At 42.7% G+C, this 17,146-nt stretch overlaps 2 protein-coding genes across 5 annotated transcripts; one reads left to right on the top strand and one right to left on the bottom strand.

Moving 5' to 3' along the window:
* Positions 1-88: 88 nt before the first annotated feature.
* On the top strand, positions 89-4,255 carry BLOC1S2 (biogenesis of lysosomal organelles complex 1 subunit 2). Of its 3 annotated transcripts, none has more exons than XM_027700281.1 (5): positions 89-468; positions 1,527-1,643; positions 2,487-2,606; positions 3,108-3,212; positions 3,703-4,255. In XM_027700281.1, the coding sequence occupies exons 1-5, from the start codon at positions 411-413 to the stop codon at positions 3,732-3,734; spliced, it is 432 nt and encodes a 143-aa protein (XP_027556082.1). In that variant the 5' UTR covers positions 89-410; the 3' UTR covers positions 3,735-4,255. The 3 variants fall into 3 exon arrangements, with proteins under 3 accessions (XP_027556082.1, XP_027556083.1, XP_027556084.1); XM_027700282.1 differs by lacking the exon at positions 89-468 and adding an exon at positions 631-748; XM_027700283.1 differs by lacking the exon at positions 89-468 and adding an exon at positions 1,063-1,377.
* A 2,999-nt stretch (positions 4,256-7,254) lies between these two features.
* On the bottom strand, positions 7,255-15,575 carry LOC113975810 (cytochrome P450 2H1-like). 2 transcript variants are annotated; one of them, XM_027700280.1, is made up of 9 exons: positions 15,333-15,575; positions 13,771-13,933; positions 12,752-12,901; positions 10,814-10,969; positions 10,246-10,427; positions 9,677-9,818; positions 9,199-9,386; positions 8,574-8,715; positions 7,255-8,082 (listed from the first exon to the last, which is right to left on the bottom strand). In XM_027700280.1, exons 1-9 carry the CDS (start codon positions 15,510-15,512, stop codon positions 7,901-7,903), a joined length of 1,485 nt encoding a protein of 494 aa, XP_027556081.1. In that variant the 5' UTR covers positions 15,513-15,575; the 3' UTR covers positions 7,255-7,900. The 2 variants fall into 2 exon arrangements, with proteins under 2 accessions (XP_027556081.1, XP_027556080.1); XM_027700279.1 differs by having other exon boundaries at positions 10,246-10,422; positions 10,809-10,969; positions 15,333-15,574.
* Between the last annotated feature and the right edge of the window lie 1,571 nt (positions 15,576-17,146).

The raw sequence follows: 17,146 nt of genomic DNA, 5'->3' as shown, positions 1-17,146 counted from the left end.
TAAAAATTTGTATACTTAGCACTGGCAGAGTTTTTTAACAACAGACAATGCTTAGCTGCACAATCTATATATATAGTGCCACTTACACTGTGCAACTGAAGAAAAACACATGGACATTGCTGTGGCAAACCACAGCGACATATACCGCAGTCCCCACAGGACAAAGTGTAGCGTGCCAGCAGCTGTCTCCTCACCATCATCAGCAAAAACAGCAGAGATGCTATTAAGTTGCATTAAGACCCACAGATGCAAGTGGACCAGCAAACGCCAAAGGAAGATATCCTCAAACACAAGACTAGAGAGTTCGCCTGTGAGGGCCGGGCTGGAAGCAGCCCCTGGAACCGGCCTGCGGTGTGAAAGTGCTGCTGTGCCGCTGCAGTGATCGGTGCGGTTGCGGTGTTAAAGGGACAATGATCGCACCGGCGGCGCAGCCTCGTCGAGCACGAACCACGCCCTATCTGGTGAAAAGTAAACTCGTGCCACCTTTTACACCTCGGTGTTTGTCTCTCCACTACTGCCGGGGCGAGGGCTGCGTGTTCTTGCCCGTTCCCGCAGCTGTCACCCCCGCGCAGCCGCCGCCGCGGGCAGCTCACGGGGAGGCGGAGCCGGGGCTCGTCCCCACCCGACGAAGGGCGGTGCCGGGCCTGGCGCGGCCGGAGGAGGCGGGCGCGGGGCGGCGGGAGGGGCTCTGAGCCCATGGCGGCCGCGGCGGAGGGGCCGCTCGAGGCCGGCGCGCAGCCCGCCAAGCGTAAGGGCCGGGGGCTGGGGGCAGGGGCCGGGCGCGCCCGGGGCCGCGGTGCGGGGCAGGGGCCGAGCAGGCCGAGGCGCTGGGAGGGGCCAGGGGCCTTGAGTGTGCCGGCAGGGCCGGGCCGGGCCGGGCCGGCTGCTGCTGCCCCTGCCCCGGGGCACGGCCGCGTCCTCCCCCGCCTGACTCCCCTGCTCCGGCCGCGGGCCTCGGGCAGCCTTCGTGTAGGAGCCGGCAAACGCTGCCGAGGAGGGAAAGAGCGGCCTGTGGGTCTGGGGAAGAGCTGCCGGGTCGTTCCGGGGAAGGGCAGAACGAGGTTGTGGTAGAAACGGGTTTGGAGAAGAAGAGCGGCGATTGCCGCTTTCCGCAGGCGGGGATCTGCCGTAGCCCCCGTGAGGCGGCCTGGGGGGACTGTGCTGCTGTTCCGGGTCAGTGACTGGAAATAAACATCGGCACCGTGCACAAAGTCACGCTGAAGTTCTTCCCAAATTCCCTTCCTGTCGTCTAAGCACAGGAGGGGGCTGATATTTGCCAGTGCGGTCAGGCCGGGTGCTTATCTCTTGAATGCTCCCTAGAGTATTGTTTCGGAATAATTTTGGTATGGTATCAGCTGCTTCAAGGAATCTACCAAGGTTTGTTACCCTTAAGCGTGAAGTAGACAACTTATATGGGAAGTAGATGCAGGCAATTTAAAGGAAAAAAACATGGGACCATCTTTCCGGTGTGTTCCTGCACCTGCTATAGCTTTGCCTTAACCCTGTAATGTCTGTACCCCGAGTAGAGGATCCTGCTGTTGAAACCGCGGAGGAAGCAAAGGAACCAGCGGAGGCAGACATCAATGAACTCTGTAAAGACATGTTCAGCAAAATGGCCACTTACTTAACAGGTGAACTGACAGGTAAGACACTGCAATACTGACCTACAAGTAAGTTCTTGTTTCTTTTCACTTTCTTTCAAAGAAATCTGTTGTGTAGTTTGTCTAAACTAATTTAGATCACATCTAGTAAGACTGGCAATTCAAGTCTGGCATGTTGCTAGGCTACTAACAACACTGAGATTAGTCTTATTAATTTAATAAAGTCCTGGAATAGCACAAACATTTTTCAAAATAATTCAGTATGGTATCAGCAACTCAAAAAATAATTTTTTTTAGGCTCTCATAAGTTTGTATATAGAAAAGTGAACAAACAAAAGCGGTCTAGGTTAAGAAAGACTAGAAGGGAAGCACAACAGAGAGTGGAGCATTTGCAGTTATTTTGTTTCTGAGAGCAAGGATCATGCAGATGTTTTTCCAATATATTGATGCTTTACAATAAACTGCTGTGCAAAATTAACTGGAGCAAAGTAAACTGCTCACCAGCTTAGTGCATTCCATAGGCTCTAATTCTGAAAGCACCACTAATTCGCACAGACTTGAAGGATATATGGTACAGATGACCAGTCTGAATTTGTGCTATCAGTTTTGTAAGCATAAGTGTCTAAATTACAGAGTAAGAGTAGAAATGTGAGGAATTAGTAAATTTTTCTCTCAAAAAAAATTACAAGTGAATTCATCAGCTTAGTTGATTTTTGCAATTCACAAAAGGTCATTCTCGTTTTGTAACATGTTATACCTGGATTGCCATCCAAACTGTACTCTACATTTTTCTCTTGGTTTGAAATCTCTTGTCCTCTTGAAGAATCTGCACGTGATTCAAACCACATCAGCCTTTAATTAAAATAAACTTTATTCTTTTTTAAGCCACCAGTGAAGACTACAAACTCTTGGAAAACATGAATAAGCTGACTAGCTTGAAGTACCTAGAAATGAAAGATATTGCTATAAACATCAGTAGAAATCTTAAGGATTTGAATCAAAAATGTAAGTACACCAAATATGGTAGGGGTATAACGAATGGTGCACTTGTTTGGGAAATGAAGCATCTTAAGAGTCAGAAGGTTCACATTCCATTACCTGAAGGAAAGAAAACTCACTGAAATAGATATGCTGCTATACAATGCTAATCTTGTGTGTTACATGTATATACATGTATAGACCATGTAGACTAGCATAAGAGAAAATACATCTGAAATTATGTCCTGGTTTACCCCAAATTTTGGATCTGATAGGAACAGCACTTCTTTTGATTCTTGTTCTGTTGTTACTTGTGTTAGAGCATAGCCAGTACTCTTAAACAATTCATGCTTTCTTGGAATATGGCTGCCAGTGTCACCACTTAATTTTGGGGCAGGGGAAGGAAGGAGCTTGTAAATTGTTCTGTCTGAGGAATGTAATGAGAAATTCTTGTGTTTCAAGTGTGAACTGTTTTCTGGAAGTGCATTACTGAGAACTGACAGATACAATTTTCCTGCTTTTTTTAAGATGCTGATCTTCAGCCATATCTGGAACAAATAAACCTAATTGAGGAGCAGGTTGCAGCTCTGGAGCAGGCAGCGTATAAATTGGATGCGTATTCCAAAAAACTTGGTAACTATTGTTCTCTACTGTTATGACTTAGCAGCATAGTGCCTCGCAAGGAGGTTTAAAAAGAAAGAAAATGAAGTGTTTAACAAATCTGAAGTTGCAGAGTTGCCTTTGGGAAAAGATTACTCTAAGAAGTTATATTACAGTGGACTAGTACAGGTGTTATTAAACTACAGCTTATTAGGGAGGCTTGATTTCTCTTTTACAATATGCCCTGACCCAAATTTTAAAGACCTGTGTTTAATCCTGCAAACAGAGGAATTCATAAAGGCACCCAGGTTCTCTTGGATTAAATTATTATTAGTTGTCTGACTTAAGCACTATGTGCTTAAGAAAAAAGTATTGTACAATTATATTTGCCTAAATGCATTAGTAATAAAGGATCCTGAATGATACAGTAAATGAACTTGAATTTTAAGATGTGTAGCGACTTACAAAATGCAAAGCTCTTACCTACCCTGTACTAAAATGTTGGGTTTTTTTCCTTCTGCAGAAGCCAAGTACAAAAAACTGGAGAAACGATGAAGTTAAACAGTCTTTATGTTGGAGTTGGGCAACGAGTCAGACTGTTTTCAGGTTTTGCACAACAGCAGTTCTGTATGTTGCCAAGGATTTGGTTGCACCTAACATCGAGACTGGGAACTTCTTCTAGCTATTGAATACAGTAGGCTGTATTCAGGCTTAAGGCTGAATAATATTTTCCTCTTCTCAGGAGGTTCTGTTGCTCAGTTGTTTTGCAGTGACAAGTAGAAGCCTGTCCCTAACCCATGCTGATATTGGCTATGTGTGTGTTAGTCCTGTTTTTCACGTGAAATATTCTGTCTAAGAAAATTCCTCTGTAACCTATAAAGACATTTTCCCTCAATAGCAGTAGGACCAAAACTTCACTTTTTCCTTCATTGAGCTCTGTGTTGAGAAGATACTTGGGCCTTTGGACTCATGAGAGGGGTATTGAAACCCCTTAATTTTGGTATCCCCCGTTATCTGTTTGACATAGGGAGACTAATTACTATAAATTTACAATAAAACAACTTGCTGCATTTGTTGTCTCTGGAATCCTAAGTTCCTGTTGGAAAGATTATGTAAGCTGGTTTTTTATTTTTTTCAGAGGACAGACTTTTTCCAGCTACTGAAGATGGCAGAACAGAACATGTTTTAAACTCTGCCTCAAGTATTGTTGCAATTGCATTCTTTGACTGCCTGGACCTCAGGTGGAATTGCAAGATATATATTGCTCTATCACATGCTCAGTTAACTTAGCAGATCCTTTCTCTACTTTAGCAGTGCATTGTGATCCTAGTAGTTTTTGAAGTGGCATGCCCAGCACAAAAAGTTGCTTCTCTACCAGATTAACAATTTCCAAATTGCTAATTTGGCAGAGCCCTGCCACCTGAACAGGCATGCCTCCTACACCAAGGACTTTTTCCATACCTGTCGACCGTAAGTACTTCAAGCTGGCTTTTGAGTGAGTTGCATTTGAGAATAGTACAAGTGCTGATATGTAGGAAAGAAATACAGTCCGTTTAGAAGAATGTCTAGTCACATGCCGGTGTGGTACACATCCTCATTGTGTTGGGCAGTGTACAGCACTGTAATTAGCCAGGACAGGCACTTTTCCCTAGTGCTGTTTAAAAACAGTGAAGCAGATGATCCTCGAGTGCCTTCACCATCACTTTAAATATCCTGGGTTTAAAATAGAAGCAGCATTTCTGTGCTCGCGGTGTTTTCCTGGCAGGACTGCGGGGGGACAGACGGGGGCGCTGTGTCAGCAGGGAAAACTCCAGAGGCATCAGCTGCAAGGAAGTGGAAACCTTTGGGGTGGGTGTGTCTGTCTGTGTGTGTGTGTGTCTGAGTTGAGGGGGGCTGTATATCCCGCAGCACACAAGCATTGGGAGTTACGACTCATGTCAGACAATATCTCTGACGTATTTGTGTGCTGAACAGAAGATCCATTTAGAAAGGTGAGTCCTGGAACCAAAGTTCCTCAGTGTTAATCAATAATCCAATAGAGAGCTTCATCCTCAGGATAGAGCAGCGCTAGTGAACCTCAGAATGTTCTATGTTGTACAACACTACTTTCAACCCTTAGGTTGAAAGTTTCAACCTCTTTACAGTCATGTATAACTTAACATGCTACTGTGTAGGGTTATCAAGGGAGCACTGACATCCCAAGAGGTCAGAAAGACATCTGAAATGGCAGCTGGGAGAATCACTAACTTGACAGCTGTGGATAAAACCACTGTTTTCACAACTTTGCCTTTTAAATGAAGCTTCTGTGTGGGAATTCACAAATGTCTCAGCATCCTTCCCTGCAGCCTATACGAGCTGTGTAACATATATGAGCACATGAGGCTCTGGTATGCGCTCTCTTCGTGTCTGTTTCCTCTTCAACAAAAAATTTGAAGATATTTGAGTTTATACCTGGCTATTCCAAACTGCTTGTTTTTACCTTTGATCACCCCATCTCCCTTGACCCACATCTGTCCTTTATGTCCAGACATCCAATTAGCTCTGTATGTCGCGTTAATTTATAGTAGTAGCTCAGGCAAGTGCTATTGCCTTGTTATGGGGCCAGTGCTGAAGTACATTTGTTTGCTTCATGGATTTCTTCACTGAGCTCTTCACTTAGGGACACTTTCATATGTTTCAGAATTTGCCAGTTCTTTTCTTCATTAGTACTTGCCCAGCTGACTGTTGCTTCTGTAGTTGCTTCCCAGCTTCTTAGAAGCATCTGAGAAACTTGAGCTCACAGAGGTGCTTATGTTCTGTGAGAGATATTTGGGAACTAATAGCAACAATGTGCAGAATGGATTAATCAAGTTCAAAAGTCTTTTTCACATGGCCAAGTGACAGGACGTTGTGTCAGGTTTGCCACAGAAAATTCATACGGTCCTGCCTGGTTCTGCACATGAGCAAGTAATGCAGTGTGTGCACTGTCCCTGCAGAAGAAAAAGCCTGGGCTGCACTGTGCACTAGCAGGCAGGGAGATGGAACAGTATGGCTTCATGGGACACATAGAACTTTCCAACAGTGGCTAATTTTTTTAGTTAACCCAGAACTAATGTAAGCAGTTTTTGGTTACCATTGCACTGCTTTTTATACCACAAGTGACACAAAGTGAGACTTCCAGGACATGGCTTTAACCTCCTCTAATCTCAACACCCATTTCATATCATGGTGGAGTCTCTGTGTGCTAAAACTGTTTTCTTGCTGATCTGCATTGGCTGCCTCCTTCTCATTTCAGCATGGAGGAAGATGTCTGAAACAAGGAAGCTGCTTCCTCATTTGCTTTGGCTTTTTTAGTCATGGCACAGCTAAAGAGGAATTACAGAGTGCTTTCTTCTTATTATCTGATGAGACAACTTATTTCTACGATTCTGTGACATTTGTGGCTTTTGCCTTTGGAATGCTATGCCACCAAGTCATGGTATATTTAGCTTATTAATACTTTCAAAGGAAACAAGTTTGGCCTGTTAATAAGCAGTTAATGCCATTGTGGTAATGTTACAGTTGCTGTCTTTTCCCACATAGCACAGATTCAGCTCTCTGTCTTCACTGTAATCACTACATATTATACATTACAGGGAACACGATCAAGACAGGAAATGCCAATCCTAGATCTGTACAGGTATGATTGGCAATTCATGTGAACACTATTTATAGTTTTTGCCTGATTGTAACATTGCTGTGGTGATCTTTACGTACTTCATAAAATAATGGGAAGATGCAAGCTGGCGTTTATCTAGGAAATGGCACTGGGGGCATCCTGGTATTATTTAATTTGTCTTCTTTTTTTGCCACAGTGGACAGCTCTGTAACTACAGCTGGGGTTCTGATAAGTCCTGTATTATCCCCCATTGGGAATGGAAGTTTATAGGTCATTAGCCAGCTTGTTCTTCAAGCCATAGGATATTTCATATACATGAATGAATTGAAACAGTCAGATTTCAACAGTGTACAAGACTTGACAAACATTTGGAAATACAAGCTTTATGGATGCAGGTTTTTCACTGAAAGATGGTCTGGGATCTCAGAAAAAGAACAGTTCAGTGTACCACTTTTTTATTTTGCAATAGAAGTTGTAATTTCACAAACCTTCATTACAATCACACAGAAGGTGACCCATCTGCCCAGTCATTGATAAACTCCATTCCCACCACAGTAGACAATAAGTACTGGGACAAGAATATATTAGATGACCATCACCTAACAGAAAAACCCTCACTGTTTTACGCTTACCTTTACAAATAGGTTACAAACAAATTGAAAGTACAGAGGAGAGAGGTACCTCAAGCAGAGTCTGTGGAAAGCTTGGAGTACAAGCACCTGTTCTGCTGTGCTGAGATGACCAAGTGATAGGGACAGCAGCAGCAGAGCTCTCAGACAGCTAGTCCACACACCCTGGTATGTGAGGAGCCAGACAGGAAACAGAGCTGGGCGAGGTAGGTGCAGAGGAGAACCTGTATCATTTTGCACAGGGAGCTGTGTTCTTCCCTGTGCAATTGCCTACTCTGTTTAGAGCTGGCTGTGGTGATTATAACAGCACCATACAATTTTCTTTTCTGAGCACTTTTGTCTCCATAAGGCATCTAGGAAATTATCTGAGTGTTTCAGTCTCAAGAGATTGGGAAATGACTGTTGTTCAGTCAGAGCATTCATGAGTTTGGGAACTGGCAACAGTTTTCTCTTGGCTAACGTGGAACAAAAGAGACCTGATAGGGTCGGGGCATGCTTGCCAGGCTGGTGATTACTGGAGTAATGTCAATGTCCTTGAGATCCATAATAGGCTTCAAAGTAAAGTTCTGCAGGATGGATGTTAAGAATATGAATATCTCCATCCGGGCCAGACCTTCTCCTGCACAGACACGTTTTCCTGCAAGAAAAGAAAATAATAAAAATTGAGGTGATGGAGTATTTTGCTTGCTAACTGGTTTTAACCACTGTTCCTTGACAGTTCAGATGTCTCAGAAGGCACAGGCAGCACTGCAGCATTTTGGGAAAGCAAGTGGATTAAAGTAGAAACTGAGGGTCTAGAACAATAAGAGTGCTCAGTGGGCAAAGGTGGTTTGAAGGCTCTGGTTTCTCATGTTCTGCTGCTGTGTGATGGTAAGTTTGGAGAGAGAGAAGTTGCATGGCTGAGTCCCACTTTATACACCTCTTCTTGTGGAAGGCATTGAAGGAACTTTTGAGGTTGGTAAAAAAGGAAGTCAACTGAAACTCTAGTGCAGGGCTTACAGCAGCCCAGAAGTGAGTAGCAGATGCCACCAGACATCACTGTACAGACCATGGCAATGGAGCCAGTGAAATTTTCCAAGAGATTCTAGGAGAGGATAGTCTAGGATGTGAAATAGGAAGAGGTCTTACCTGCAGAAAATGGCATAAAGTGGTCACTCTTTTTAAAGGTACCATTTGCATTCAGGAAATGTCCTGGGTCAAATTTTTCTGGATTTGGAAATTCCTTGCTATCATGTAGGACGGCAGTCAGCATAGGGAATACCATAGTGCCCTGAATTGACAAAAAAGAATGTTGTAATGGAGATTTGCTAAAGCAAAGAGGGATTAAGAAGTTTCCAGAGCTAAACAGAAGGGTAGTCAAAGTTTAACCAGTTTAAAATGAGCATTTAATGAGTGAAAATATATGGCATTGGTATGGCAAAGATGCAAAGATGTTTCTTTTAATGAATTTTAGTGGTGAGTCTGTTTAAAGTATTTAAAATTGCTCCCAAGTATAATACGCCTTACATTTATATATAAAAAAAGAAAGCTCTACTGCCCTCTTCTCATAGAGGATGAAAAAATCTTTTCTTTTTTTTTCCTTTTCTAATACAAGGGATTGGACTCAATAACTACCAGAATCCCCTCCCAAACAAAACTATTCCAATTCAATATCACAATTTCAGTGCTTTTAAAAATTAAATAAAATACAAAGAATAGAACATATAATTGTTTTCAGGAGATTATGACCTTTCTCAGACACAATGCAACAGACCTCGGGGATAAAATAGCCTCTGAACTTGGTGTCTCTGATCACAGCATGTGGGACATTAAGTGGAATGAAATCAATGTATCTCTGGATTTCATGGATCACAGCCTCTGTGTAGGGCATCTGGCTCCGATCTGCCATGCGGGGGCTTCGGTCTCGGCCAATCACGGAATCAATCTCCTTTTGCATTTTCTCTGTTAGGAAATAAGTAAATGCTCAGTGGACAAGTAGCCCATCTCTTTGCCTACGTCTCTCCCTGTATTTACAACACAACTTGCTTTTAGTAAATTGGGAATATATGAATATACTTAGTACTAACATCTCCTTCTTGTGAATAGAACTAAGATTAATACACATTTCCACACTGAAAAGACGTGATTCTTAGTCAGGGGACCATTGCCACGTATAGTAGTGACAGGAATTGTCCAAACTGATCCGGTAACCTACTAAAACTTTTTACATCATTTATTTCCTTTTCTATTACCTACTATCTCTGGGTATTTATGGAGAATCAGAATTCCATATCTCAGTGTGAGGCTGGTGGTCCCTGTTCCTGCAAGGAACAAGTCCAGCGTGGTTCTGGTCAAGGTCTCAACGGTGAATTTTGAGTCGACATTCCCTTTCTCCTGCAAGAAGATTTGGCAGAAGGTTTTGAATGACAAAAGCAAGAAGCTTGTTTAAAAAGAAAAGTCCTGTACCCATAATGTATGTTTATAAACATATCTTATGTCCTTTCAAAAATACGACACTCTCCAGACCACCAGCATTTAGGTACTTTTACTGAATAATATTATGAACCTTTTTTAATATGGGAGTAGCATTGAATTACATTAACCAGATTGGTCTTCAAGTTTCTTAACTTTGGCTGGTGCTGTTAATTCCGTGTTTAAAAATCCTTGATAAGAAAATGGAGAGGATAGAATGAAGTCTATGTGGCAAGAAGAGCAAGTTCCCCTCTGTATTTGCAAAAGCCCAATGCCCCATCACAAGTGAAAAGATGTGATTCAAGCAGTGATTTCCTCATAATCCAATAAATCTATACTCTTACAATACCTGTTCCATTTTGTTAAGAAAAGCATCAATAAAATCTCGAGGACAAGTGGGATCCAAGGTTTTCTGGTGCTCCATTACGATTTCTGTTGTAAATTGATCAACTTGTTCAATATTTTTTATCAGTTTTTTATGCGGTCCAGGTATTAACTCCATGACAGTTGGGAAGAAATTATATAGCTGTAAAAATAAAATTATAAAAAAGCACATTCTGATTAATGCACATACAATAATATTTTCCCCTAATTGTAACTATGAAACTGGGGCAATTAAACTGTTTTGGAATGGTAGGTCTTTATTACTCAGGATTTGAATGCCATTTACTTTATGGTTTTACTACATTTGAGGATAGACTGCACTTCTGCAATTATATCCTTTGGACATACAATCACAATTCCATAAGATAAGAAAAACCGGTAGGAACTGGTTATTTAACTGTCTTTTTCACTTTCAAATTTTTTTTCCAAATTTAAGAAAATCCCCTCTAATTAAAAATTAATAATATGAATAAATATTCATTAATAAAATATTATAATAATAAATGTATTAAATATAACTATACACACCTGGGTTTGTAGAGAGGCCTGGAGCTTGTTGTTTTCATCTATCAAATCGATTAAAGTTAGAAATTTCTTGTCCTCATAGTCAAACCGATCCCCAAAGACAATGGAGCAGATGATGTTGGAAACAGCATGGACTAGGAAGTTGCTAGGGTCAAAAGGTCGCTCTGCCACAACAAACAAAAGAAATGTTATCTTGCTTTCAGTATTTCAGGGATCATCTCCCCCCTAACACTACAGGGTAGTTTCACATCCTCTTGAGATCCAGAGTTTTGCAGTCCTTTGAAAGGATGGTGAAGGGCTTGTCCAATTTATTCTTCTCTTCTTGAAGTGAACTAATTTCACTTCAACTAGAATGGTTTAAGTATCTCTTTTGCCCAGTTCTCAGCAGAACACTTGTCTGAGTGCCTTAGTTCTCTTCAGCTGGCACACACCTGTCTGCCTTATATATTGTTTATTAGAAATGGCCTAAGGATTCCCACAAAATCCCAGTGAAACCATGAGGACTTTGCCTGAACCATGGGTTTATTGCATTCTGTTTATGAACTCTGTTAGCATAAATTCCATTGCATAGCCCTCTCCTAGGGGTTCAAATGCCTGTGATCAAAGTCTAGTTTCGATAGCACAGATGCATTAACTACTAAGAAGAAAACTACAGCATAAGAAAAAAGCAAGATTAGACCCAAGAAAGAAGGAAAAATATAGTGACAGGTTGCATGTCAAGGTTTCAAGAGGAGAAACAACAACATGAAAAGGTATAAAATCCTGAAAGAAAACCAAGGAGTCAGAAAATGTCAACTTGACAGCATTGAGAATCAGCCTATTCCAAGCAGCAATGGCACCAACCCTTCTCTGCCTGCCTGGTGACTCCCTGGCCACTGAAAACTCAGCAGATGTCTCATCAGAGGTGGTGAGTATATTAATGCTGAACTTAGAAGATACTAATCATAGCTATTTGTTATTTGAACTAGGGGTAGATAATGGCTTTATCCTTCTCAGTTGTATATATCTTGCTTGCAAAGCCTTTAGTACACAGTAAAAGATGCTGTAACAAGGTGAGCCAGAGTTGGAGGTTTGCACAAGGGCATAAGAAATAAGTATTACTGTGTAAGTCAAAGGATAAAAGCAATGCAGGTGAGAGTATTTTCTCTAATTTGTAACAGAAATGTTTATCTATGAAGCCAAACTGAATTAGTGGCTCATGGAAAACAGTGATGCTTCATCATTCTGTTAGATCCATCTGCTTTTTCCACCTTGCACAGTTAGCCCACATTGAAAACTTGCTTGATGGAATGTGGAATGGAAGCCTGGAATTCAGGCTGGTACTGTGTCACTCTCAGGGGAAGTATTTAGAAGTAACATTGACCTGCATACTACCAGAAAACACATTTATAGGTGGAAACCAAGGGGGTTACCTTATACCCTGCCCTCAGAAGCAGCCCCTGGTCCCACTGGACAGCCCCACCAATGTGGGAGGTGTGTCTCTACTGTTCAGATGGACTGGACCCAACCCCAAATATCTGTAAATGAGTTCTCTAGTCACCCACTTCTTCAAGAACTGTTTACATGGAGCTGCAGGAGACAAGGGGAGGAAGTGCATGTTGCTTGCATGCTGGCAATGTCCAGCCCTGTCTCCATGGCTGAATTCCATCCAACCCTTGGCTTTGTGGCAAAGCTGTTCATTTTGCCACTTTCTGTCTTGTCGCTCAAGCAGAACAGGTAAATGATACTCTCCAACCCTGTCTCCTACGTTTATCCTCCCCACTGTCCCCGTGCCTTTGACTGACTGACTGTCAGGAGTGATAACTTTGCCTGTTGAAGCAGGGAGCAGAGACAGCAACCATATGCCCAGTAGTTGGGTCATAGATTTTGTGAAGCAGCCCTATACGCCTCATTGTCTCATTGCAAAGATGCACGGTGTCTCAGCAGGCACAAAGTCCTGATCCTACCATGTGTGTTCTTGAGCCTCTCCACCAGAAAATGAGCTTCCTCCTGGATTCGCTCCTCGATGCCCTTTTTCCCCATCCCAAAATCCCGCAAGGTTGTGAGTGCAAATCGTCGGAGCTGCTTCCAGGTCTCGCCATTGCTAGTCACAATGCCTGACACAGGGAGGAAAAACAGACCTTCATGAGGAAACAGATTTTTTTTCCCTAAATGGGAGCTACACAGTAAGTACTCAAGCTGAAAAGACAGCTCTCTGCGGAGTTACACTGCTATTGCTATATACCCAGAAATGCCTGTGCAATTATGGAGGTGACAAATTTGATCCATCTGTCACAGCACTTTGAGTAAAACTGACTTTATTCCCAGAAGAAAAAAAACTATATTAGGATGTAAGTAAGTAGGTAACACTGGTACTGAATTGGTCTAGGCCACAAGCACATGGCCTTTGCACTGACATAACTATTAAATGTTCTGCTGTGTCTCTTCACAGAGCATATACTTATTGACAGTATCATTGGAACTGCACTATATATAATTGCATGGAATATATTCTATTTACCCAGATAAATGCCATACTGGGGACTGACCTGGTGAATCATCTCATGGCCTAATCCTGAGAGTGGCCCTTACCGGGTCAGCCTATATTATCTTATCTTTGTTGTGCTGTGGACTTTCCTTTTGCTGGTTCCTTACCTGTGTATATATTTAGAGTATTTTCAGAAGTGGGAGAACGAAAGTAAGACCTTAGAGGTACATTTAATGAACAATATTTTAGCCAGAATGTGAGGCATGCTGAAAACAGAAAGGCAGTCAATGAAGCTGTCCTGGGACCTTAAACAGTTTTCCAGGGGACCAGTTTACTCCAGGGTCCAAGCGTAAGTTGGGCTTTTGATCTTTAATTACTGATTTGTTTGCATGAAAGTAGTAAATGAAATCCACCACTCCCTCCTCCACTGCCCGCTCAGCTGTGTTCCTGAAGCACTGAAAACATGCGTTTTTTATGCTAACGTTATGAAGGACGTACCTGTGCCTTGGAAGAGTTTTTCAATCAGTGGCAGAATGCCTCTTCCACTGAAGTCATCTCCTTGATCAATCAGAGCTTCTTTCATAACATCATAACCATACAGTACCACAACCTTTCGTGGGCCTAAATGTATCGTGAAGACAGGACCATACTTCTCGCTGAGCTGTAGGAAAGAGGAACGCAAAGAACAACAAGTCTGAATGTTAATCATGTGAAAAGGATTTTGTAGCAAAGGGTCTGAGCAGTGATCTGCCATTGTCCCAGCATCGCTGAGACATGACATTGATTAGCAGCAGTGCAGAGCTCTTTCAACTATGAATTACAGACAAGGGAAGGGGGAATTATACAAGAAATAGGTGATAAGAATGGAAGTGGCAAGGTATCAAATCCAAATCTGAGAAAAGAAAATAGCCCTTCATAGGGCTGGCAAAACATTCTGGGAGGCCTTTCTGCAGGGCATAGTGGATAACAGTTTACATGAGCTCAAAACCAAATTATATACACATATGGAAGCAAATGCCTAAAGGGTTTCTGAGCACAAACAGCAAAGCTGTTTCTCAAATCTCCTGGGCCACACACCCCTGAAAATTGAGTGAGTATATCAGCAGACAGTCACAGCATCCTTGCACTAATCATGTACTCCTTCCCAGGCATCTCCTCTTGGCTACAATTGGAGATTCTCAGGCTATGTGGTCCAGTCTGGAATGCTTCTCATGCTCACTTTACAAGACCAAACTAGACGAAATCCTGTGGTTTTTTCATGGTGGGAAACTGAATCACTTAGTGCTCTGAAACATAGCAGAATGCCTGAGGGTGCTCATGATTCTCAACATTCACAAGCACAAGGGCAAAAATGAGCTCATCTGAGTATGTTTGCATCTGACAATACACACAGTGACATCAGCCACCACCACAATTTTGCTCTGAAGAACCCAGGGACACCAGCCCTTTCCATATATCTGTCACCATAGCCTCACAATCCCCTAAGGAACAGGCACTTTGGATGAACATTCCTTCCAGACCTTGCAACACAGAGGGGTTTTTTGCCAGATGGGTGACATCAGCCAGGGGAGGGAATGGACAGCACAATCCACCTCCAAACTTTTTTGCTTCAACTTCTTTACTTGCTAGTTCCACTCCCAGGTGATCCTACATATTTGCTGGGGAGTAGAGGCAGCAAAATGGAGCAGGGTTCTCCCCAAAAAGGGGCCAAGCCATGTTTCCATCACGATGAGGAGCTGGGCACAGGAGGATTATAATGCATATTGCAATAGCAGCAGGGCCTTGATTGCAAGTCCAGTGCAAATTGCAGTAATGCTGTGAGGTCAGCATGGGACTCATCATTAGTATGATCATTGCAAATACATAAACTGACTTGTAATATATAGAATTAGATATATAGATTTCAGAAGCATGTATATCTGGGAAACCTTTAGTTTCTCTTTGAGTCCAACATTTGGTCAGTGCAAACTAAGCTTGTGAATTAAGCTGAGACTGCAGGGACTGGCCTTTATTTTATATACAATGAAGATAACATAGAAAAGAACAAAACAGTTCCTTACCTTCTTCAAGCTTTCAGGCATGTTCCGTGGGTTCAGCTGGAGCAGGTTTCCAACAATAGGAAGTGAGAAGGGACCAGGAGGCTCCTTCCCTTTTTGTGATGTGCTTCTCCGTGTGGCCAAGAGAAGAAGATATGAGATACAGACCAGCAAGAAAATAGTAGTCGCTCCCAGGAGCTCCATGGTGGGCTGAGGAAGAGAAGTCAAGTGTCAGAAGAGCCTGATGTTGGACCTGTAAATCCATGCTTATTTATATGCTGTGATATCAAAGCACGTGGTTGAAATTAGCCAATAGTGCCTTCCTATTCCTGCAGAGATATGAGATTACTTATTAATCTGCTCAAGATAAAAATGCATGTGAGTTATGTAATAATCCTAAAGCAATGGTAATTCAGACCTAGTGAAGCCCCAGTAAGGAAACTAATAAACAAGGGAAGAGGACACGTGTAGAGAGCAGAAAATACTAACTTTTGCAGCTTAAGAAAGGGAGTGGAAACATTAGTGGAAATAAAAAAAAAATAGTTTCATCACTGAAGGAAGTTTCCGTGTAATAAGAAAGAGACATGACATTACTCTTAAAGTCACCCTGCATTGGAATCAGTGCAAAAGGAGGTTGTTTATCCCTGTTTCTCTCTCATCTATGAAACTGGTTTCAGCATTATCCAGCAGTGGATAATAAAAAGAAAAATGGATAATGGCAAGAAAAATGAAGTGGGTCAAAGAGAGTTGCTCTGTACCAAATCTCCTTGGAGAGTTCTGTTTGAAACAGCTTCTTTCCCCCCCCCCCGCCACCTCCCCTCTGTTGTTGAGAAGCTTTATGTTTTACAGCCCCATATCTCCAGCAAGGGAGCAAAGTCCCCCTATCTATGCTCCCTGGGTAGGTCTTGTCCCACCGAAGAGCCCTCCCCCCTCACCCCATAAACTCTGCTCACATTGACCACTCTCCTGTTCTTTGCTTCAGATACCCAGGTCTCTGTAAAGCACCTGGTAATGGGTGAGCATTAAATGGGCATCAGTGTCCTCTGGCAGGGCCTGTTTCTCTTGACACACTAGAGAGGGAGCTTATCCAGATTTTCAGACAACTAATGTCACATTAGGGGGATTCCACCCAAACAACCTGTGCTGGTTTAAAAGTTAACCAGCAGGGGAAATGAACTCAACTCAAAAGAGAGATTATAAGTCAGAATAACAATTTATTAAAATAATACAATAAGTACAATTACACAGACAGACAATTGGTTTTAACCCGCAAAACCCAAATGTATAACCCAGCACCCTGGGGTATCAACAAAAATGGTGTTCCTTGGCCCACCCCCGAGTCCAAAGTAAAGGGAGAGGGGAAAAACCTGCTGGTGGGAGAGCTGCTGCAGTCTGGTCAAAAGTGGTGATTGCAGTCCAGTTGAGGATGGTGGTCTCAGTCTGGTTGAGAGCGGTGGTCTGCAGTCTTCCTCTGGATCCCACGAGGAGTGGAAAGGTTCTGAAACTCCCAGTTTATATATTCTCCAGTTCAGGCGGGAGTGCTCAGTCCCTCCCTCAGAGAGGGGAATTCCATAAAAGGGTACAGGAACATCTTCCCACCTCGCAGGCCTCTACTGACAACAGTTTCTGGGAAATGGCATGGAAGGCTCTAGAATACACAGTTTTGGGTTACACCCATCCAGTGATGAATTGGTCCCAGCCATTCTAACCAGGACACAACCACATTGGGGACCATTTCAGTCAGTGAAACAGGCTCTGCCACCTGCCAACACTCAGCCCATCCCATTCTTTCTTTTGGGATACACAGCCAAAATGATACTGACTCCTTAGATGCTGTG

The sequence above is a fragment of the Neopelma chrysocephalum genome, unplaced genomic scaffold (assembly GCF_003984885.1).
Source record: "Neopelma chrysocephalum unplaced genomic scaffold, ASM398488v2 Primary Assembly neopelma1_143, whole genome shotgun sequence".
In the NCBI taxonomy this organism is placed as follows: Eukaryota; Metazoa; Chordata; class Aves; order Passeriformes; family Pipridae; genus Neopelma; species Neopelma chrysocephalum.
This window is presented reverse-complemented; position numbering and strand designations above follow the sequence as displayed.

Bases quoted from the DNA above. Each gene is read 5' to 3' on its own strand.
- BLOC1S2 (XM_027700281.1), top strand. From the start codon at position 411: ATGATCGCACCGGCGGCGCAGCCTCGTCGAGCACGAACCACGCCCTAT. The intron at 2,607-3,107 runs GTAAGTACACCA...GCTTTTTTTAAG, and splicing joins TAAGGATTTGAATCAAAAAT to ATGCTGATCTTCAGCCATAT. The intron at 3,213-3,702 runs GTAACTATTGTT...TTCCTTCTGCAG, and splicing joins TGCGTATTCCAAAAAACTTG to AAGCCAAGTACAAAAAACTG.
- LOC113975810 (XM_027700280.1), bottom strand. From the start codon at position 15,512: ATGGAGCTCCTGGGAGCGACTACTATTTTCTTGCTGGTCTGTATCTCA. The intron at 10,428-10,813 runs CCCAGGTGTGTA...TAATTTTATTTT, and splicing joins GCTCCAGGCCTCTCTACAAA to TACAGCTATATAATTTCTTC. The intron at 9,387-9,676 runs GTAATAGAAAAG...ATTTCCTAACAG, and splicing joins TAAATACCCAGAGATAGTAG to AGAAAATGCAAAAGGAGATT.